Source organism: Gossypium hirsutum, chromosome A06 (genome assembly GCF_007990345.1).
Source record: "Gossypium hirsutum isolate 1008001.06 chromosome A06, Gossypium_hirsutum_v2.1, whole genome shotgun sequence".
Lineage (NCBI taxonomy): Eukaryota > Viridiplantae > Streptophyta > Magnoliopsida > Malvales > Malvaceae > Gossypium > Gossypium hirsutum.
In genome coordinates this window covers 107,515,232-107,539,374 of record NC_053429.1, presented here as the reverse complement: position 1 = coordinate 107,539,374, position 24,143 = coordinate 107,515,232, and the positions used below count along the sequence as shown (strand labels likewise).

The following is a 24,143-nucleotide window of genomic DNA, read 5'->3' as shown; positions in this document are numbered from 1 at the left end:
TAATTCTCGTCATAATCCCGTTCAGAAATTCTACCCGTTCAGAAATTCTGCTCGTAATTCTTGTCATAACTTGAGTTTCCAAACTCAAAATAGAGTGATTCAAAGTGCGTTTTGAAGCTACGAGATAGATCTTTGAACGCCATGAAGGCATCTCAACCTAGAAATGTCAGGATCCTATTAAAAAATCCATCGCAAGTCTGCTGATTTCCCAAGCTTGAAAATTGGCAGCTTCGGTGAATGGAATTTAATAAATTCTACCCCATCCATGCATGTATCATTCCCCCTTTCCTCGAAAAGATTTGTCCTTGAATCTTGTCTTTGACCAAATCCTGATTTGATTTGCTTAGCCTTTAACATTGCTGTTGGCCCTTAAGGTAGTGTGAGCCTATCACATCCATGGATCTAAAATTGGGCCTTGAGACTTGCATCATTCCCCCCTTCCTCGTGAAGATTCGTCCTAGAATTTTTAGTTGCACAACAAGAAAAAAGATTAGAATAAATAACAATAAAATTAAAAAAAACACTTACCTAAGCTTTCGTGTGCGCCAAGACTATCTTCAAGATTAAAGACACTATTTTGATCTTTCAAATAAACTTCGATCATGTATGTCTCCTCTAAAAACAATGTTTCAACACTAAACAAGGAAGTGTTAGGTACATGAGCCTTCAAGGAAAAAAATAGCCTGCAACTTTTTTTGAATATGCATGGTCATCCATAAGAATTTCCAACGATTGGTCAAGAATTTCACATAATTATAAAAATCAAGAATTTTAATATTATTTTGTAAAAATTCATCATTAAAGGTCAAAATAGAAAATTTTGTTGCAAGAAAAAATCTATAAAATGCTTTAAAAAACCTATTTAATGCAACAAAATTACTCTTTTTAACCTTTACAAATTTAGATAAATCCATAAAATCAGTTGAACTTTCAAACCAAGGTTTAATGAAATTTGACCAATGAAAAAACATGTTGTAAGGAAATATTTTACAAACAAAATTAGTAGCATACTTATCAAAAACATTTAAGGTATGCCTTCTTAAATTAATTCCTATTGTTTCTTTACCTTCGTTACCTTCTAACACTTGTGGGGAATTATCAATATTCAACTTACATTTTTCCCACAAGTAATGGTAGAGTAATATAATTCAAAGTCCATCAATGGATCTTTGAAGTCCTGTAATGAAGAAACACCGTTAAAAAAAGTTGAGTTAAGGTTAGTTAAAACATAATTACCCCTCACCTTTGTATGGCTATTTTCTTGCTTTTATTTTCTTTTTCCTCTTGAGAACTTTCCAATTTTACCTCATATGGATTTTCTCTCACCAAATTTGGACCATCAAATAGACTTTTATCACTCAAGATCTTTTTTCTCTCTATCTTTTCACATGATTCTTCCTCACTTCCCATATCCCCCTCACATGTATTATGAATATTAAATTCAATACAATATATCTCAGTAAGAGAACACGACATTTGTCTATCATTTAACTCTATAGATTCAAGGAAAACAATTCTCATTATCATCTTTTTTCGGTTCACAAAGTTCGTCATCACAAATCACTTTTCCACTAGAGTAAGAGACAATAGAAGATAATCATACTTACTTTCTTCTCTAGTTGGATATTTATTTGGACATTGGAAACCCTCATGATCTTTTGAACTACACCAATAACGTCTCATAATAGATGAGAGATCAGTTGTACTCCTCTTTTCATTTGGCCATATCTTCTTAAAGTACTCATCAACTGATCAGTTAACTTGAACATGGTGTCGACATTTCATTGTAACCTATTTGTAGTAATGAGAAAGAGCGTAACGCTTTCACATCACTTGCTTCAATTCGTACCATGTTTCAATTACCCTTTCATAGTTTCTTTGACGATTAATTCCAAGTTGAATCCACCAACTCAACGCATAATCTGGAAATCCAAGTGTTGCCAATGAGACTTTTTCCTTTGTTGGGCATTTATAGTAACAAAACATAAGTTTAATTTTTTATTCCCACTCACAATATGCTTCAGGATCATGCTTCCCTCAGAATGGTGGAATGTTGAACTTTGGTTTAGCTACAAAAAGCTGGCCTCGATCAGGAATACCCAAAGTTTCATTAGTGGGATGATATCCTCGTCCACCATTATTAGAATGAATATGAAGCTATTAATTGTCTCCATCGTCATCATCACCATCACGAGCACAAGATCGTCAGTTCGAAAAAGTCTCCAAACAAGCAACAACTTGAGTTAGCATTTGAATATTATTGGCATGTTGATTGGCAAGCTGATTAATGCTCACTTTTTGTTCCGTTCGAAACTTAGTCAAATTGGTCTCAATTGTATCACGTAACTCGTTCAATTGTTGATGTTGATAATTTATCATCCCCACAATATTCTCAAATTTAACATCTTGTTCTTTGTCATTTGATAATGTCTCATCATGATTTTTACGATTACGAGTGTCATGAGTCATTGTGAAAGCCTGGAAAAACACAACACTTAAAAGAAATTTTACGCAAACATCACCTTATGCACTCAGAAATAAAATAAAATTATTAATGAGGTAAGAATTAATCTTGTGAGTCTTTTAAAAGTGTCCATATCAATCAACCAGAATGTATTAGAATCAAACTAATAAAGTAAACCTAACAGCACTATGAGTCCAAAAATCGGCTAGACATAAAAGAATTATGTTGCAAGGAGGAAGGAATGTGTAACATGCTTTAACCTACTAACACAAGAAACAATAAAGTGTTAGAATGTGTATAGGAACAATAAAAAGGAAAAACAAATGAAAACCTAAAGCTAAGAGTCAATGAAAATCCTTGAAACCCAAAAATCTAAAAAATTGTGAAGCAACTTGACAAACTTCGTTTGAGGTGTTCCCGATTTTCAAAAGTTACAAAATTTAAACTGAAGCTTCCTCATTGATCTGAAAATTTTCAACACGAATTTTTTTTTCTTTTTGAGAATCAATAAAGAGAATGCTCTCCCACAACCCTTTTTTTCACGGTTTAGGCAGCGAGCAAAAATCAACTCACTTTTGCTCCTCTCCCAAAGGTCTCTGCCCTTCCATCCCTTGGATCGACGAGAGTGCGCCTAGCCAGGAGTGTGGTAGGTGTCACCTCCTGTGCACTAGCTGTGCCGGATGTTTATTCGCCCACTCCTTCACAGAGCGAAAAATTTTTATATTTGAAAATTTTGCTATGAAATAGCATGTAAAATTTCAGATCATTTAAAAAACGTTTACCCTTTGAAAAATCTTTCTTTTTGAAAATTGTCTAGGCAAAAAAAATTATTTTGAGGCTGTTTGTTAGAAATCAGCTTATAAGAACAAAGAGAACACCTGAAACGCCCAAATCTGATACCAAATGATAAGGAATGAGACAAATGAATACAATATTGGGCTCATATACAACAAAAATTAAGTCCAAAATTCGAACCTAATATGATTTAAACTTGAATTAAAAGCCCAAAGCTCGTAATTCCCGTCATAATCTCTTTTAGAAATTCTGCCCACGCAGTCTTTACTAAAATAGTCATAACTTGAGCTCTCGAACTCAAAATCAAGTGATTTAAAGTGTGTTTCGAAGCTAAGAGATAGACCTTCAAACTCCATGAAGACATCTCAAACTAGAAATGTCAGATTCCATCCAAAAAGTTATTGCAAGTCTGCTGATTTCCCAACTTGAAAATTGGCAACTTTGGTGAATGAAATTTAATAAATTTCACCCAATTCGTGCATGTATCAGTAATAATTAAGGGTGTTCAAACTTCGGTTAAAACCAAATTAACCGATTGAATCGATCTAATTCGATTAATCGGTTAGTTAACTGATCTAGTTCGATCAGAGGTCGGTTAAAAGTTAATTCGGTTTGAAATCTGGTAATTAACTGAATTAACTGAACTTAATAAATAATATTATATATTATATGTATTAGGCTATTACTAATTCGGTTAATTCAAATAATTCGGTCAAATAAATATTATCAATTTTTTTTATATGTTTTGTACTTGTTTTAACAAAAAAATATATAAATTTTAGTTCGGTTAATTTTTTTAAAAAAAATTAGATTCAATTAATGTTTAAAGAATACAAAAATTTAATTTAATCTAATTAATATTAATTTGATTCGGTTAACCATTTAAACGCTCTAAATATCAATATAAAAGCAATATAATTGTGGGTTCCACTTACTTAAATGTTGTTGTTAAGTGAAGCTTTCAAAAATAAATGCTCTAATTAATGATGATGTTATTTTTGTACAGAGTTAACTCCCTGCCACAAATATACACTTTCTGTCAATTTTAAAATTAAATAAATTAGTTGCTCTCAAAATTATTTACAAAAAAATAAAAAGTTCCAAAATAATTTACATAAATTAGTTGCTTTCAAAATAAAAAAGCTTCCTAAATTAAAAAAAAACTTAAATTCAAACAATTTCCAATAATTTACTAAAAATTAAAAAAATTAAATATATATTATATAAAAAGTTTACAAAATTTTACAAAAATTTCAAAAAACTTTGAAAATTTTCCAACATTTTGATAAAGTACGAAAAAATGAGTAATATATATATATTTGACATTTTTTGGTAAACGACATAGTATCACTTTTAATTTTAATACTTTTAATAAAAACTTTGTCAAGAAAATGCAAAAGAAGTCTAAACCCCCCCAAAAAAATTTTTTAAAAATATAAAAAAATTCATAAAACAAATAGACTTTCCAAAAAATTTAATTAATTTTTTGGATTTTTTTTTCAAAAATTTAGAAATATTATTTTATTCATTAATTTTCCAATTTTTAATATTTTTATTGAAACTCTTTTTTTCCTTTTATTTTGGATATATATTTGGATTTTAGACAATTTGTTTGTATTTTTAAAATTTATTTCTTAAAAAATTAAAATATATTTATTATATAATATCAGTAACGAAAAAAATTGTCAATTTTTTATTTTGTATTTTTTAAAATTGAAATTATAAAATTTTTGAAATTTTTATAATTTATTATATTTTAAATTTTCAATGATTTTTTGGAAAAATAAATTATAAACTTTATTTTTGGATGTTAGAAGATTATTTTGTATTTCTTTTAGACAGTTTGAGATTTTTTTTTCATTTTTTAATAATATTTACTTTTTTAGTATTTTGAATTTTTATAAATTTTAAATCTTCTTTTCGAAATTTTGAAAATTTTATTGATTATTTAGGATTATTTCAAATTTTATAATTTTTAAATATTTTTAATATTATATGATATTTTTAGTTCTATTAAATTATTTAAAAATTAACCAATTATAATTTGGCTCATGCCATGTATGGAAATAGTTATGGAGCAAATTATTCCTTTTTCTTCCAAGAACCAATTTATCTAATTTTAAAATTGGCAAGGTCCTAAGGAGTATTTAAACCTACAATATTTTTAATAGCCTACTAATTACATAACACTTAATTTTAAATTAGGTTTTATTAAATAATATTTACTTTTTTTCTTTTTTTTTAAATATAGATATTAATTTTATTATATTATTGTTTTTAATTATTAAATTGTACATTTATGATATTATTAAATTGATTTAGGACAATTTTTTAAAATATATTATTTAAAAAGGTTTTTACAAGGCAATAGGGTATGAATCCCAAAATATGTTGGTGGTGAACATGTTGGTAATATTATTATTTTTAATTAAAATTATAATTATAATAATTACATCATACTTTAAATAAGGAAAAAAATGATGATATATTTCTTTCTTTCTCTTCCTTTTCTTATCTTTTATCTTTCCTTTTTTTTTTCTTCTTTTTTTCCATTCCTTTTTCCTTCCCTTTCCCCCCCACCCAAAGCAAACAAACAAAAAAATTGTAATGCGTAAACATTTGAGGACCGCTTTTATAGAAAAAAAAACACACACACACAACAATAATTCATATATTTTTGCTTTAATATACATTATAGATGTGTATGTACCATAAATAATCATTTTTTTACGAATAAATAATCATTTAAGTAATATAGAAAAGAGATTATTTAAGATATGAAAACTTTTAAAAAATTAATAAATATTGATAAAAAAATAAAAATAATATTAAGGAGATTTTTTTTTAAGATTTGCACTACCCATATAACTCTATTAAATGTTGTTATTGTTTTTTTTTAATATTTTTTTGTCTAATTAACTTATAATACCAATTTAATTAGAAATTTTAATAATAGTCTATTAAATTATGACAAGCCAAAGTATGGGTGAAAAAAAGCTTTATCTGAAAATATATGCTTATAAAAGATTTATTTATCAAAAAAATAGGTGAAGTGTAAACGACCTATATATAACATTTCATTAATTTTTGGTTTGAGGCTTGGATATATGGTTAGTTTTAAGTATTAATTTTTAGTTGTTTTATTTAAAGATTTATATAAAAATATTTTATAAAATGGCATTACAATAACATTTATTACAATTTTAAAAAAAGGTTTTTAAGTCATTCATCAACTTAGTCGATCTTTAGTTAACTCGTTGTAATAACTTAATACAGTAAGACATTTTAAGTTAGTAAAGATATATAACTATAATTATTTGGTACACTAATGGTGCAGTTTTACACGCTCGTGTAAAATTAAAATGTTTTTTTTTAACATTAATTTCATTCTAGGTTATTATCATATCTGCTCTTTTTGATACAAGGAAAAGACGAATAGATATGTAAGTTACCTGTATTGGCGCACTATTGTAATATAACCCATCACTTTTCAAAATTTTGGCAAGTTAAGTCCTGGCGCATAATGTACCTGCCCATTTAGAATCTAAGGATTTCATCTTGAGGTGTTTTCCAATTGAAGAAGAGTAAAATAACCAAAGAGTATGGCCCAGAAGAATTTTGACTAAGCATGACGTGCATGTCAAGTGTATGTGAGAGTTTTAAGAAATTAGATCGTCTTTAAGAGCACGCCTGATGAGAGTTTTCGCCAAAGGTATGGTACACCTGATTTGCTCGAACATTGTGCCATGTGGGTTTTGTAACTTGATTGGGTGGGAGTCAACTGAATGGATTGGGCTGGTCAAACAATATCTGCACCGGATTCTCTTTTATGTTTTTTTCGGTTTTGATAGGGCATTAAAGAGACAATTTCTGTATGAATTTTGACTAAGCATGACGTGCATGTCAAGTGTATGTGAGAGTTTTAAGAAATTAGATCGTCTTTAAGAGCACGCCTGATGAGAGTTTTCGCCAAAGGTATGGTACACCTGATTTGCTCGAACATTGTGCCATGTGGGTTTTGTAACTTGATTGGGTGGGAGTCAACTGAATGGATTGGGCTGGTCAAACAATATCTACACCGGATTCTCTTTTATGTTTTTTTCGGTTTTGATAGGGCATTAAAGAGACAATTTCTGTATGCATATAACATTTGTCAAGATCCACTAAGAGGAACTAAGTGTATATATATATATGGTAAGAAATTAACATTCAGATGTTTTTCTTTTTTTCCTTTCGTTCTACACTCTAGTTCTTCTTCTTAAACCTATTTGGGATAATAGGTGGATGTTTCAACCTCCTGGTAAGTTTGATGGCTTTGCATGTTATGTTTTTGAAAGAGTAAAGATGTTATGAGACATAAAAATAGTAGGGTGCAAGTAGGAGGCCCTGTATGGAAAGACCATGTCAATGGCATATTCTGGAAAGGATGAATGGTCCACATTTATCTGCTTAGGTTTTTGCGTGTCCCGGGGAAATGAAGCGCAAACATCACGCGATAATGAGTTTAAGCAAATCAATACCACAAACACATCAATTCATGTGGTGCCTTAGTGGCAACCAAACAAAGCATTTTAGGCAAGTTACTTGCGATGCCTTTGTGGCATATTTTGTAATGCCTTTGTGACGTATTCTATAATGCCTTTGTGGCATATTTTGTAATGCCTTTGTGACATATTCTGTAATGTATTTGTGGTGTATTCTTCAATGTCTTTGTGGCATATTTTACAATGCCTTTGTGGTGTATTCTGCAATGTCTGTGTGGTAAGTTTTGTATCATCTAAGTGGTGAGTATCTGTTTTGTGGCAATATCTTAAATTATGTTTGAAGAAATATCTGAAGGAGTTTTCTCTACATATACTCGATATATAAATCTGCTATAGTTCCGCTAGAATAGATAATTCGATGTGCTCGAAGTTATGGGTAGTATAAGCGTCCGTCAAGCCAGAGTATTTTCATAATAAGTATAGAGGTTACTTTGTTTCTATAGTATCCGCTAAATATGGGTATCTCTCGCTATGTAATATAGTGTTCTAGGATTTTATTGAATGTCTAAAAATATTGTATCCATTAGAATTGGTTGTTCTTCGGGTTGGTTTAAAGTTATGACCTGATCAATATTCTGACAGCTCTGGAATTAGTGTATGAGTTCACCAGAGATAGGATCTGTTTGCAAACCATTCTGATTTGAATATCCAACGTTTGTCTGTATAAGAATTTGCCAAGAAAAATAATTGTTTACATAGTATTCTAGGCAAAACATTAAACATCTGTCTGAGTAACAATATGCTGAAAGTAACTTCTGCATGAATATCACTACGAGGAATGTATCTAGCTTCTACCTTTCTAGAGTGTGAGAAATAAGACCCGCGTTGAGAGGTAAATTCTGCAATCTGCCTAATAAGTGAAATGTGTATATAGGGTTAAGTGTAGAGTTCGGCGTGTAGGTATGCGTCTGCTGTTTAGGAAAGTGTCCACCAAAGACTAAAGAGAAATTCAAAATCTTCGAGTTGAGGAATTCTGCAACAAATGTTCAAAGGTAATCTTGGTTAAAATTCACTAAGTTCATTTGAATTTATGAGTGTCTGGTTGTTATGCAGGTTTTAAAGTAAAGTTGATATGCTAGTAGCGATTGAGCAAGGAATGCGCCAAAGTGGTAGTTCATTTTAAGATATTATGCATACAGAGAGCATTATAGGGATATGGCAAATTGTATTCTACGCAATATTTGGGTCTGTCTTTAACAAGGTTTTAAGTTTTTAATGACTTGTATACCATAATTTAGTTTTGTTGTATTTAAAGAGTACTTCTTCTTAATAGTTGTGAAGAAATAAATAAGAAGTTTGTTGTAATAAAGTTACGCCATTTAAAAAAAATTATTAAGTGTTTAAGTCTAGAAGCATCCAATATCTAGATTCGGTAATTCGGGTCAGGTAAATGGTGTTACAACTAAAGTAATAAATGTAGGCAATTAATGTCAAACCATTCTAATCTTTTGTGTAAATTTTATTTGAGCAATTCTTCCAAACTTTTAAACACAAAATCACCCCTATCTCGATGTATCTTGAGCCTAATAATGTTCTTGTGGTGTTTGGTTTTTAGCTTTGGCGGAGCCAAAAAGCTACAAAAGTGTTAGTTCTTTGTAAGACTTTGTTATCTATTTTTCTTTTTGTTGTTTTAGTGTTATCATGCACTTCTTGTCTCAATTCAAGAATGAACACCTTTTCATCAAAAATTTTAAATAAAAATGGAGTGTTATGCATCATGTTAATCTTATGTAATCCTATATACACTTGTAATACAGCTTCTCAATGCTTTCAACAAAAAAATGTTTTGTCATTCTACATCTACTTGCTCCAACTATTATGATTGGTGTTTATTCATTGTTTTGTTAGAATATTATTAATACTAAGATCAACATTTTTCTTGCCATATGTAATCATGTTGTAGCTATTTCATCCGGCTATTAGTACTTGGAGATTTTCATGGAGCTTGATCTAGTTTAAATGTCATGGCATTAAATAAATATAATGATTACTATATGATGCTATTGCTAATGGGATATACAAGATGAAAAAGACTATGGGCTCAAATCTAGTAGCATTTTATTTAACAACAATATCATATCAAACAAATATGAGCATCTAGATGATGTGAATTGTATAAGAGAGAGTAATTCAAAAGCTTTCATAGATATGGTGATTAAAGACTTTAGATTAATTAAAGTAAATTCTTTGGATGCTAAAGTATTTATTTTTGCTAATGATTTCATGAAAGTGAGTGACCAATTTTGTATGTTTACCAAGATAAATTAGGACAATCACATTTTCATGAGATGCCACTTAAATTATAACAAAAAGCAATAAATCGACCACAATTCTAGTGTAAGGTGCAAAATGCTCTAAGGAAAGACAACGTGGAGTTTGATAAATTAGCTAAGGCTGGTATAGATAGAACCAATATATTGTTAGTTATGTTTTCATACGTCTACAAGTGGTTGTTTTGTTTAGTACATAGTTTACAAGTTTTTGAAATTGTTTCAAAGTTTGAAATGGTTTTGTTTTAAAGAGTGTGCTATGGCAACAAATGAAGGGAGAAGGAAGTAAAAAGTCATTGAAGGATGCAACTTCCAGTATGTACATAGAGATACTAACTTTAGTAACCGATAGTCTTACTACACATGATTTATTGACACCTCATGATACTCACGGGTTAAAAGATTACCCATCTTTATTCACTAGAATGTTATTAAATATGTTATCCATTCTCGAATTGTAATAAAAGCTTTATTCAAAAAACTAAAGTGTGCTATGAGCTTTTCTTATTATAGCAGTCTATAGTTCAATTCTTTACTTTCGTACGCAATAAAATGCTTCAACTTTTTTTTATATATAAAAAAAGCATAAACATGTATAAGATTTTCTTATTTTCTTGACATATTCTATGTTATTTAAATTCAAGTACTAGTATTAAAAATTATTTTTTAGATTAATTATAAAAAAATAGCTTTGAGAATTAATGTTGTTTGTTGATTTACACTTAAATTTATGTTGTGTTTGTTTCATTGATAATAATTTTCAAAATAATGAGTTTAGGAAAAAATTTTAAACAACAAAAAATGTTATTGAGAATACAAATATTCAATCTGTCACTGTCTCTTTTTAGTTGAGTTAATATTTTTCCTATATTTGTTAAAAACATGTTATACTATAGGTAGCATTTGGAAACTTATATTTGGATTTGGATTCCAAAATTTTAATTTTAAAAATTCATGATTTCCAAATTTTTTGTTTGAGTATTAAAATATGTTAAATTCAAGAATTTTTAGATTTTAATTAGTTTTAAGATTTGAAAACATTTTTAAGAAGTAAATTGTGGATAAATTGTAAGTAAAAATACTATAACAATAACATTACATGTCAAGTCCAAACTCTAAAATTCATTATTAAATTAAGATTTTTATCTAAATCACTTCGAAATTTTTAAAATGTAATAATAATTATGAAATTATAGTTTTTAAAAAATAAAATAACATTTAATTCGACACAATTAACTCAAAATCATCAGAACGTGATCACAAAGTAACAAGAAACTAAATCCATATAACTTGTCATTGAGTTAGTGACTTCAATTCCTTGATAATGAAATAATCCATACAACTAGCCAACTAATTTCATATAAAATAAAACACAATCAATGTTGTTGTCATCGGATAAAGATTTCCACAAATAAAGTTGTTATGGTTTACTATTTATCAACCTTTCAATAGTTGTAAAAAATACCATTTCCAGTAAGACATGTTATCTTTGAAAAATCTTCATGTATCTCTTTGTCGGTAGGTATTATTATTACACTCAATGCTCTCTATAACAGTTTTATTTCCCTGTTAAGATTTCAATCTTTATAGAAAAGTGGCTAGTATACACCTATAATAGCATGTTGTTAATTGTTGTAAACCTACTATAAAATTCATATTGTGATTTCATAAAATAAAGAAAGTGAGAATTATGTATAATAATAATCATCATAATAAAAAAGAATGTGAGAATCAAATTAACAAAATTAAAAGAGGTATAGTAGGGCCATGTATTATTGCTTTTATGCATATTCTCTTCTATATTATTTCACATGACTAATTATGAACTTCACAAATTTACCATGTTCAGTTAACCAATGAGTTATCAAAATTAAATTAATTAATTTATCACGAGTTATTAAATTCAAGTAATCAATTTATAAGTTTATGATGTTCCAAATTCATAGTAGAATATTTAATAAGGGAACTTAATAGTTTATTGAATTTGTATCTTTAATTCTACTCATTGAAGATTATTTTATTAATAAATTAACAGATTTTTTCATGTGAAATTTAAACATTTTATTGAAATAATATTTTAATTAAGATAATTTTTATTTAATAAATTTGGGGTGTGCCTCGCATTTATTGGACACGTTGCAGGCATCTTAGACAAGAACCGATGAGGATTCAAAGAAGGGCCAAAACAAAACTGAGTCAGGACGACGCGACAAACTCCCAACTTAAGGTAGCGGCGACATCATGACGAGCATGCATGAGATGTCATGATTACACGATGTGTTCTCCTCGTATGTAGCCGCATTTTTCACTCCAAGTAGGACTACTTCTCCCAATCAAACTATGATTATTTTAGGGATATTTTAGTATGATTAGAACTCTGATCTTAGCCTATTTAAAGGGGTCATTATATCCCTGTTTTGTACATGCCAATTAGCAATGATTTTTATTTGAAGGAGACAAGATGTAGTAGCATATGAGTTTTGGAGAGAGTTTCGTGGTAACTATGGAGAGAATTTTATTCCTGAGTTATGACTTTATTTTGGGGTTTGGATATGTGCACTTAGTACTTTTAGGTTTATTTTCTCCATATTGTATTTTCGTTTATTTACTCATTTAGTGAAAAGTTGATACCTCATTTGCCCGTGGTTTTCCTTCTTTGAAGGTTTTCTATGTAAAATATTTGTGTTCATTCCTCTCCACTCTTACTATCTTGTTGTTTATATAGGTCGATTCCCAGCAATAAATTATAATTAATAAATTTACTTAAAATTTTAGACAATATGTTGTTATAGAGAACTAATTTAATAAAAAATGTAATTCACCACTATGACTATCACTTTTATAAACGAAAAGTTATTATAGAAGATTAAATAAAACATAAAAGATGGATTCAAAATCCTACAACTTCACTTGTTTCTCAATCTTATTTGCCTTAGGATTAATTCAAATATCAAACAAGCACATACCACAAGAAATTTCAAATAATAAGCTTCTTGGAAATATAATTTAATAAATTTAAAGTAAACATATGAAAGATATAGAAATTTTTTACAATTATTAAATTATTGTGCCATCTTAGTTATGAAGGGACAAGGCTCAAGTTGATTCAAGAGTGAAGGTGAAATTGAAAAAAGAAAGTTTATAACTATTATACATTATATATAAAAAGTAAAAAAAAACAACAAAATTTTAATAAGTGGATTGTTTTTCTCGTTTCTCTAAAGTAGTTATCCTTTTAATAGATAAAAAAAATTACAAATAAACCTCCTATACCACTTTACCCTTTGCATCAAATATATCTACTCTTTGAGCATCTTGTGAAACACACTATACGGTTATAGAAAAAGACAATGATAGATTAGGGGCAAAATTGTTGTATAATGTTTGATGTTAGTGAAAAAAATATGAAAAAATAAAAATTTAAGTTTTAGTTGAAATAATAAAGTTGAATTTTAGTATATTGATATTTTAGGTTTAAGTTTTATAATTTATGAATTTATTTTAAGTTTAAATTTTTTTTTACAGATTTTATATAAAAAAAACAGGGTTTTCAATTATGTTAATATAAATTATAAATAAATAAGGAATTGGAGATTTTTAAGTTTGGACATTTTGGAATATGTTAAAGAATATTAGTAATTTATTGATAATTGTGAATAAATAAAGAAGTGATGTCTACCTAAAAACAATCTGCAAACTAAAACATTTGATTACAACTCCACGCCTCTTTGGTAGTGGAACGTTTTGAGTGGGCACCACCAATGAATGCATGTAAATAAATCATGTTTGCTTGTACCCAAAATCAGAACCTTGCCTACATGCTTTTAGCGTGAACAAGTATTCCCAATTTTACACGGTGATTACTGATGCCATCTTCCTAAATATTATCTTCCGCTTTTTTTTCTTTTTCTTTTTTGAGCACTCATGCAACTAATTTAGTGAAATTTTACTTTTGTTTTTAATTTAGTACCTAAAATCTTTTTTATCCAATTTGATATTTTAACTTGACATTTTTTTTAATTTGGTATTTTAAATTTTTTTAGCCCAACTTGATATCCAAACTCGATACTTTTTCTTAATTTGATACGTAAGTTTTTTTTTAAATGTTCAATTTAGTACCTAAGTTTATTAAATATTATACAAATTACGGAAAACACTAACTATGTTAAATTTTTTTTTGTTATGCTACAAGAATATTGTCAGTATTAGAGGAAATTGATGTTTAGAAAAATATGTATTGAGCTATACTTAACGAATTAATACTAAATAAGAAAAAAATATTTTTAAAACCCCAAATTAAAAGAAATTCATTATTTTCAATTAATAAAATAATTAAAACTAAAAGTAATTGAACATAAAAAATACAAAAAAATCATATTATCTGTCACATGTCGATTATACATGTAAAAATAACTTTGTTAGTATATTGGAGTAATTTGTAGAACGTTTGACTAGTACCAAATCGAAAAAAAAGAAGAAGAGGAAATTAGGTACAAATTAAGAAAAAAAAGTTAAGTTCAAGTATCAAATTGGACTACCAAAAAGTTTAGGTACCAAATTAGGAAAAAAAATGTAAGTTTATGTACCAAATTGGATAAAAAAAAGTTTAAATATCAAATTTAAAAAAATGTCAAGTTGAGGTACTAAATATTATATTAAACCTTTTAATAACTATTGATGTTATATTGTGAAATAAAAGATTTGGGTTGAATTAATCTCAAAAACTTTAAAGAAGAAAGCAAAGTATAGGCATAAATACAAGAAATGTAACTTCTTGCTCTAGGATTGATTACCCAATACTAATTTTTGACAAATTTTGATTTAAAGTTTTCCAGTATCAGAGTTTCGATCATCAAGATAGTGCTGGTAAACATAGGACACAAATCCCCATATGGCCAACAACATGGAAATGACCTTAACTCCAGTCATTGGATCGTGGAAAAACACCATCGCAAACACTGGAACAATGGGTAGTCCTAACGTGCTGATAACATTCGAGAAAAGCGATGACGCTTCGAAGATCAAACCCACCGCACCAATCGAGAAAACTTGCCACCCTACAGCAATCCAAACCAAAACGTTAACGTATGCCGACTTACCCAGTTTAAACCCTTCCATTTCTTCGCCCAGACTCTTCCACTCCCCACTGGCGAAAAGACCCACACTGATCATCAAAGTTGCAGCCGATGACTGGTAGATTATCATGTCCAACACTGCCTTAAATGTTTGTTTCTTTAGAATCTTTTCGAAACAAAGTTGTGTTAGAGACAACATCAATCCATACCCTGCTGAAGCAGCCACCGTGCATACAAATCCGATCACATATTTGGCTCTGGGAACTGGTGTGGAACCTGAGGAATCGTTTTGGAATACGAGGAGGGTGGAAGAGATTGTGAGGAGGACCAAAGAGTTTATTATGAAAGGGGTGAACTTTTGTGAGTTAAAGAAGAAGGAAAACAAGGCATTGAAGGCTAATTGGGAAGCACAAATGAGTGAATAAGTGGAGACCGGGAGATACAAAAGACCAACTGAATACAACAAGCAACCGGCTGCCAAAAGTAGTCCAAGCCCAAAATACATGCCCGAAAGAACTAAAAGAGAGGGTGGGTTGGTTGTAATGTTGCTAGTGTGTGAAGATTTGTAGGATGGAAGGTAATATAAGGGAATGAGGATTGGGAAACCGACGACTTGAACAATGGTTGCTAGCCACTTGCTGTTTCCGCCTTTGTCATAGTACAATCTTCCCAGAAGTGTAGCCACTGACTGACCAGAAAGAAGAAAAAATGTATAGATTGTCATTAGTAGCCACCATTTGTAGGTTCTTTGTTGCGTGATTGTTGTTGACTGGTTTCCATTTGTTTGCTGCTCAACTGAATCTTCATTTAATTTCTCATCCTCAGCTGGTAAACAATCAAACACTTTACATGTTAATTTATAATAGCTAACAAGCATGTATATCTATAGTGAAAAGGTGACTTACACGGGACCTGCAGTTGTATTTCTGGAGCTTCCCCCATGTTTCAAAGTGTAGAGTAGTTGAATGTTCAATCAAGGCTTAAAAGGAGGAGAAACAAAAGAAAAGAAAGCACATGGCAGTACTGGTAGTAGTGTAGCATATGAATCATACATAAGAGGCAACTCTGGATTGCTTCAGGGACTGGGGACTCCACTTGCATTAAAAGTCCTACCAAGAAGAAGCTTGATCTTGGCCCTGGGTGGGCCCATTTTCATTTATTTATTTATTTTTTCTTCACAATTTAATTTCAACAACTTGCTCGAAAACTTCACTATCATCGCCCTTCCTCCTCTTGCATCTTTCATGGTAAAGACAAAAATGAAAAAGAACTGCATTACCAAAACAAAAAAGAAAGCATTAACTCAACGACATTATTGTTTTCTTCTTTTGCCTTTAATTACGACACTAATATCTCTCTGGCGCTTAGCAGTTTTTAGGTGGTTTTATAATACATTAATTTCTTCCTTTTCCTTTCTCTTGGTTTTATATTACAGTCAATAATAATTATTTATATTTTTTAATGATAAAATGTGATGTTGGTTATTGTATAAACTATAGGCTTACATTACAAGTCTCTTAAATGTTGTTTTGCTCCTCAGTTGGGGAGATAAAGCATATCCTTTATAGCTTTCTTTTTTAAAGGTGCCTTTTTCTTTTTCAATCACATATAAAGACAATTACGTGTAATTAATAATAGCAATAACAATGCGATCTTAATGTATAAGAAACAAACATTATTAGTATTGAGTAAACAAACCTGATTTCTAACATTTTTGCAAAATTATTAAATTAAGTTGTTATCACAAAATGCAATCATTTGAGCTTTTAATGAAAACTTAACAATTATTTAAGTTCTTGAAATGTATTTTTTTATGAAATCTTCTTATAGACAGTTAAGGGTTGACGTAGAGACTATTATACAGGACTTAATTGATTTTTTTTAATTTATTTAAGCCTACAAATTATTAAAACATATAACAAATTTAAGAAATTTAAATTTTATAAAAAAATACTAAAAATATTTCAAAAATTAATGGTAATATATATATATAGAAATTATAAAAATATAGAAAAAGTATAAAGTATAAAGTATAATATATTATTAGTATATTAAAAAATATGGAAGAATTAGAAAATATTATAAAAATTTTAGAAACTATAGAAAAATTAAAAAAAAAACTGTAATAGTTATAATAAATTATCAACATGATAAAAACTTAAAAAACTTATTAAGAATTATTAAAAAATTATAAAGTTATATTGTTATTTTGAAGGTTTCAATTTTTTCTATTTCGATATTGAAGTGTGAAGTATCAAGCATGAGCGGAGCTAATTTTATTTTAAGGGGATCGAAATTAAATTGTAATTTTTACAATAGTAAAAATACAATTTCACCGTTTTAATAGTTTATATCTTTATAATTTTTAAAGGATTAAATCAAATTTTTTTATCATTTTTAGGGGGTCAAAGTGCAAGTTTACCTTTATTAATTTAAAATTTTAAAAAATTTGAAGGGCCAAAATAAAAATTTTTCCATTTTAGGGGGGTCGGGTCCTCTGCCAGCCCCTCTAGTTACACCCCTTGTGACACCCCATACTTGACCTAGACGACATGACCAAATTTGGAGAGCTACATCAAATATTTGTCAAAATATAATTTCAAAGTCTTCCAAACCAAGGAATTTAACAAACATAACATTTACTCTAGAAATTATCCTTTAGAAAGTTAAATATCTGGAAAATACTGAAATTAACTAATATTAATAATAGTTGATAGAAAGTGTGACCAAGCGCCCAATCTGCCAACCCGGTCATGTTTGTGCATTATTTGTAATTCAGTCAATAGACAAAATGAATCAATAACTTCAATAAAGAAATAATAATATATTCAAACAGAGTTAAACTTAAACCGATAAGGTCCCAAATTCATATTTGAAATCAGATACATAAGATAATATGTTTAATTTAGCATATCAGAACAAATCAGTTAAATAAGAAGTCAACTCATTCCCAGATACAAAACATATCAGAACAAATGCAATTTTCCTACTCTCATCCACTACATCTTTGACCAACCCAACACACCAAATTGAATATTTAATACTTATCCAACCCTACACACCACATAGTGTCAGTATAACACTTTTCGATAATTGCAGACTAGCTGCCAGATCAAATTACAGATACTGGTGACTTAGCCACTAATTTAAAATAAATCACTTCCTCTTTTACCTAATTCTCACTCAATGTAGATGCATATTTCAGATGACAGTTAACAAGGATGCTTATATGATCATTCATATACAGTTTATGCTCATATAGTATATATCTATTTCATTAACAATTTTCACGATCAATACCATTATAGAGTTTCAATATACAATCTCAGATAAAAAAATATCAATTTATATGGTTTAATTCAATTCAGACGGACCATCACAGAAGGACTTCATTTGTTTCAAACAATGCTTGTGGCCTAAGGAAAAAAATCCAATTTTTAGTCCACACGCCCTAGATAACTGGCCCGTGTGGCTCCACACGACTTGACACGCGTCTGCATGTTCACCTGTATGACCTTACTTTCCAAAATAGTGAGTCACAAGGTCTGGACACATGTCTATGTCTCGACCCATGTGACACACAAGCCCGTGTAGTCCTAATTCATAAACAGTGAGTCATATGGCCTGGACATATGCCCGTGTCCTTAGCTCGTGTGATGCACACAACCTAACACACGTTTGTGTCCTCAACCCGTGTCTCTAATTCGTGAATAGTGAGTTACACGGCTTACCACACGGTTGTGTAGTGCACATGACCTACCACACGGTCGTGTTGCATCGACAACCATGTTTTTTGGCATCTAAAATTCATAAAAATTTAGGTTTTCGGTACGCACTTGGTAACTATTTGACGTAGGAACAACACAGAGAAGTCTCAGAACCTAAATTGATCATCCAACAACCCAATAAAGAACTAAAACGATGAAATTCACACAAATCAAGACTTAACTAACTGTGTCAAAATTTCGACATGGAACTTCCAACGAAAACTAACGCTTACTAATAAAACAAAGAAATTAACCCAAAATAGTACGAGGGCGATCACTACCTCCGATATCTATGCTTAGAACAAAGAAAGTCAAACGATCATTTAACCTAGAGTTCAAACAATTCAAGTCGAAACCAACTTCGACAGAAATGAAGGAATAATCGTTTAATAGAAGTTCTACAGTTAACAAAAATTCATGCAATTAACATTTCAATCAACAAAGGAGAAATGTCTACTCACCCGATTACCACACCGAACTCTAACAACAACCCAAAGTAAAGGAAAAGAAAAAAGAATAAGAAAGGAAAAAGAATGGTACAGGAGAAAAGCAAAAGGGCTTCTCAGTGCCATAATTCTCCACAAAACCTTAACTAGAGGGACGATTGTCTTCCTCAAGAACTTTAACATCTCGTTCCAGAATCTGAACTGGCTTATCCTCAAATGTCAAATCTAGTCACACCTCAACTTCCTCAAGAGGAACAGTGTACGACGGATTAGACCAATACCGCTTCAACATAGAAATGTGGAACACATCATGAATTTAATCTAATTCAGGAGGTAATTTTAACTAATAAGCAATGGTTCCAATACGTTTCAAGATACGATAAGGTCCAATAAACATCAGGCTCAACTTACTCTTTCGCCTAAACTGAAGAACCATTTTCCACGGAGAAACTTTCAAAAATACTCGGTCACCTATAGAATACTCAATATCTTGCCTTTTCAAATCTGCATATGATTTCTGTCGATTGGAAGCTTCCTTAAGATGATCTTGAATCAACCTGACCGTATTCTCTGTCTTAGATACTAACTCGGGACCTAGAATTCGATGTTCACCTAACTCTGTCCAACATAGTAGGGTACGACACTTACGACCATATAGAGCCTTGTAAGGTGTCATATGTATGCTAGACTGGAAGCTGTTGTTGTACGTAAACTCAGCCAGTGGTAGATAGTCCTTCTAACTACCTTGGAAATCGATTACACAACTTCGCAACATATCTTCCAGAATTTGAATAACTCGCTCAGACTGTCCATCAGTTTGAGGGTGATACGCCATATTGAAATCTAATCGAGTCCCAAAGCCTTGTGAAGCTTCTTCCAAAATCGAGAAGTAAAACGCAGATCCCTATCTGAAATGATCGAGACTGGAATTCCATGCAATTTTACTATTTTATTAACATAAAGCTTAGCCAAATTCTGTAATGAGTAATTAGTCTTGACAGACAAGAAATGAGCAGATTTGGTTAATCGATCAATGATAACCCAAACTGAATCCTTCTTATTAGATGTCAAGGGCAAACCACTAACGAAGTTCATCGATACATGCTCCTACTTCCACATGGGAATTTTAACTGACTGAAGTAAATCAGAAGGCAACTGGTGCTTGACCTTAACCTTTTGACACGTCAAACAGTGAGATACAAATGTAATCACCTCCTATTTTAGACTAGGTTTCACGGAAATCTTGAAACATTTTATTCCCACCAAGATGTATAGCATAATGACTACTATGCGCCTATTGTATAATCGATTGCCTCAACTCAACGTCATTAGGCACACAAATCTGACCCCTGAAACACAAAACCCCGTCACTGTTCAACCCAAAATCAGTAGTTTTGTTTGATTCAATCAAACACAAATGCTGAACCAAAGACTCATCATTCAATAATTTAACTCGAATCTGATCAACGCTAGTCGGTTTAACCTACAACTCAGCTAACAGGCTCCCATCATCGAAAAAAATCAGACGGGTGAACACCGCTCTCAGATCTGTCATCTTTCTCCGACGAAAAGCATCAGTCACCACATTGACTTTGTTGGAATGATACTTTATTATGCAGTCGTAATCCTTAAAAACCTCAACCTATTTATGTTGCCTAAGGTTTAACTCCCTTTGAGTTAACAAATATTTAAGACCTTTTTTATTGGTGTAAATGATACAATGCTCACCATACATGTAATTCATTCAGATTTTCGGAGCAAATATAACTGCAGCCAACTCAAGATCATGTGTAGGTGGTGTGTCATTGAAAGAACCAAATATATATTATCCCTAAATAACTAAAAAAATATTATAAGATGAGTAATGTCAAATCCTCATGGAATAGATCGTTACAACTTCTTGTTCCTCGAAATCCTGAACGCAATCGTGCCCAATAAATTTAGCTGACCTGAGAAAAAATATAATAAAAAAACATATTTAAGAATGTGGATGAGTTGAAAGTAAATATATTGAAATTGCAATTGTGAAAAGAAGCAGATTTGAGAAAAATAGGTTTTCGATTTGAGAGACTCCAACTTTCGGTTATCTCGATCCTCATTTGGCTAAATTACAGACTTTTAGGTAATCCTTCTCATGACGGAATAAGCCAGTTATAGTGGAAGAGGGTGCCTACAACTATCATCTCCACTTAGGTTACAGTTTTACGATCTAGAGGAACCTAACTCTAGCCAACTGTCACTTTTGTGAGACCATCTTACACTAGATCATTGTTTCTCAATGGCAAATGCCACACCATTTTGTCTATTGGGCTTGAAAACCTCTAACACAGTAGGTTAGCAAACAGACTGTGCAACCTTCCTAAAACATAAAAAGTAGTCGCCTTTGTGCAAGATGAAAAAATTACTTTTGGAAGGACATAGACGAAAGCGTCAGTCTCGTAATGCGGAGAAATGATGAATACTCGTTGAAAAGGGATACATGCGGGTTCTAAGCCTCATGAACTCTTTTTGAGGAATCTTGATAACCTTTTGTAATACCCCTACCCGTATTCATTGCCGGAATAGGGTACGAGGCATTACCGGAGTTTACGAATTAATTTTTTTTATATTCAATATAGCCCCTTTATAAATATCTAACATTCCCTGCAATATTAAATCGAGACCAATCCACATCAACCAAATCAATTCAACATATTTTCAAGATAAATTTATGCATATTTATAAGATAACGTCATCACATATTTAAAACCAGGTTTGTTAACCATACTAATGGCTAACTTTACATTCATTTCACGTTAACATTTACTTTGTTAGCTTATACATGCCATTGATTTCCAAAATAAAGTTTCTTTATATATCGAAATCCTGAGGTTGACAGTGTGATGTGTCTCCGACCAAATCCGACCTCCGAGCTCTTAACACTACAAAATAGGGAAAAAGGAAACGGGGTAAGCACTTCGTGCTTAGTAAGCTCATGTAACAAGAATTATACTTACCTAATATTTTCAATACAATACAATAAACATCCATATATCCATTCAATGCATTATTACCCTAATATGCACAAACTCAACATTCAAGTTAGTACAATAATTTCCATGTACCAATAATATATACCATGATTGATGTACTCATCAATACCATTATTTTCATTCCCTTATTATTTTCCATATTTATCCCGTTGAATTTATCGGAATTTCGATGGATTTTCAGAGGTACACTTTTAGTGTACAATTCTGGGTTCGTCAATTCATATTCATGTGCGCACATTTCCATTTCAGAGAGCACACTCCCGCGAACCTCAACCTTGCAGCGGGATTACCAGTCCAGGCTAAATCCCCTGCAATATAAACTCATAGAGTATTGTCGGGATTACCAGCTCAGGCTAAATCCCCTGCAACGACAATTACTCTAATGAGCTTGGATCTGAATTACCAGTCCAGGCTAAATTCAGACCCTAATTCGGATTACCCGTCCGGGCTAAATCCATTTTACACATATTCTTCGGGAGGGCTATATCAGGATAGGATCACCCATCCGGGCTAGATCCTTTTTACCGTCAATTCCTTTTCAGAGATCCATCGAATTTTCCTTTCATTCAACCGGGATTTCTTCCCATTTTATCAAATATATCAATGTTTCATTAATTTTCATACAATGAACACTCAAATTATATTCACATCAATAACATACAATCTCAAGCATTTAAGAATATAATTCAAGTTACACGAACTTACCTTGATACTTGTTTGTAAACAATAAAAATCTACTAATCCCGAACTTTTTCCTTTCCTTGATCTACCTTCGTATTTGAATCTTCCGGATCTAAATAAATAAATTTAATTATCAATTTAATACATTTCATGTTCATATGCAACATTCTCTATAATTCAACTATTATTTATAGTTCATTCAAAGCTGTCTACTTGAGTCATAGTCACTAAATTATTTATTACTTGAGATACAGAACTCCAAATTAAGATCCATTAATTTTCCCTCAAACTAGACTCATATATATTTTTACCATAAAATTTTAAGAATTTTTGGTTTAGCCAATACGTACAGTTTATTCTTTAAAGTCACCCCTGTTCTACTGTTGACAGTTCTGACCCTTCTTCACTAAAAATTAATTATCTTTTCATACAGAATTCAAATGATGTTATTGCTTGTTTCTCTTAAAAATAGACTCATTAAGGATTCTATACATATAAATTTAAGCCCATAATTGTTTTTATTAAATTTTTTATGATTTTTCAAAGTCAGAACAGGGGAACCGAATTCATTCTGACCTTGTCTCACAAAATTCATTATATCTCAAAATTTACAAATCCATTACTTACACTATTTCTTCTATGAGAAACTAGACTCAATAAGCTTTAATGCCATATTTTTTTTCATCTTCTAATTCAATTTCTACAATTTATGGTGATTTTTCAAAGTTAGTCTACTGCTGCTGTCCAAACTATTTTTGTGCAAGCTGTTTATTACCATTTTTCCCCTTAGCTTTTAATAAATGATAATTTCGTCCCTACTCAATTAGCCTCTCAATTGAGCTGATTTTTCTCAATTAACATTTTATTCTATCACCTTAAACTAGTTTAAAACCTTTAGGAATCAGAATTTCAGTAATAGACTTTAATTCCAAGCATTTTCACAATTAAGTCCTAAAAATCAATTTCTATTGAAATTACCTAATAAAATCATCTCATAAACAAATTAAAGCTTTAATTTCATTCTATTTCATCATAAAATTACAGCACTCAACCATGGTGACTTTCAATT

General features: G+C 30.5%; 1 protein-coding gene across 1 annotated transcript; it reads right to left on the bottom strand.

Moving 5' to 3' along the window:
• Positions 1 to 14,819: 14,819 nt before the first annotated feature.
• Positions 14,820 to 16,512, bottom strand: LOC107961801 (purine permease 21). The gene is made up of 2 exons (XM_016897938.2): positions 16,054 to 16,512; positions 14,820 to 15,973 (listed from the first exon to the last, which is right to left on the bottom strand). Exons 1-2 carry the CDS (start codon positions 16,088 to 16,090, stop codon positions 14,895 to 14,897), a joined length of 1,116 nt encoding a protein of 371 aa, XP_016753427.1. The 5' UTR covers positions 16,091 to 16,512; the 3' UTR covers positions 14,820 to 14,894.
• Positions 16,513 to 24,143: the final 7,631 nt, after the last annotated feature.

Coding starts and splice junctions, on each gene's coding strand:
- LOC107961801 (XM_016897938.2), bottom strand. CDS start 16,090: ATGGGGGAAGCTCCAGAAATACAACTGCAGGTCCCGT. Junction 15,974..16,053: donor AATACAACTGCAGGTCCCGT/GTAAGTCACCTT, acceptor ATTGTTTACCAG/CTGAGGATGAGAAATTAAAT.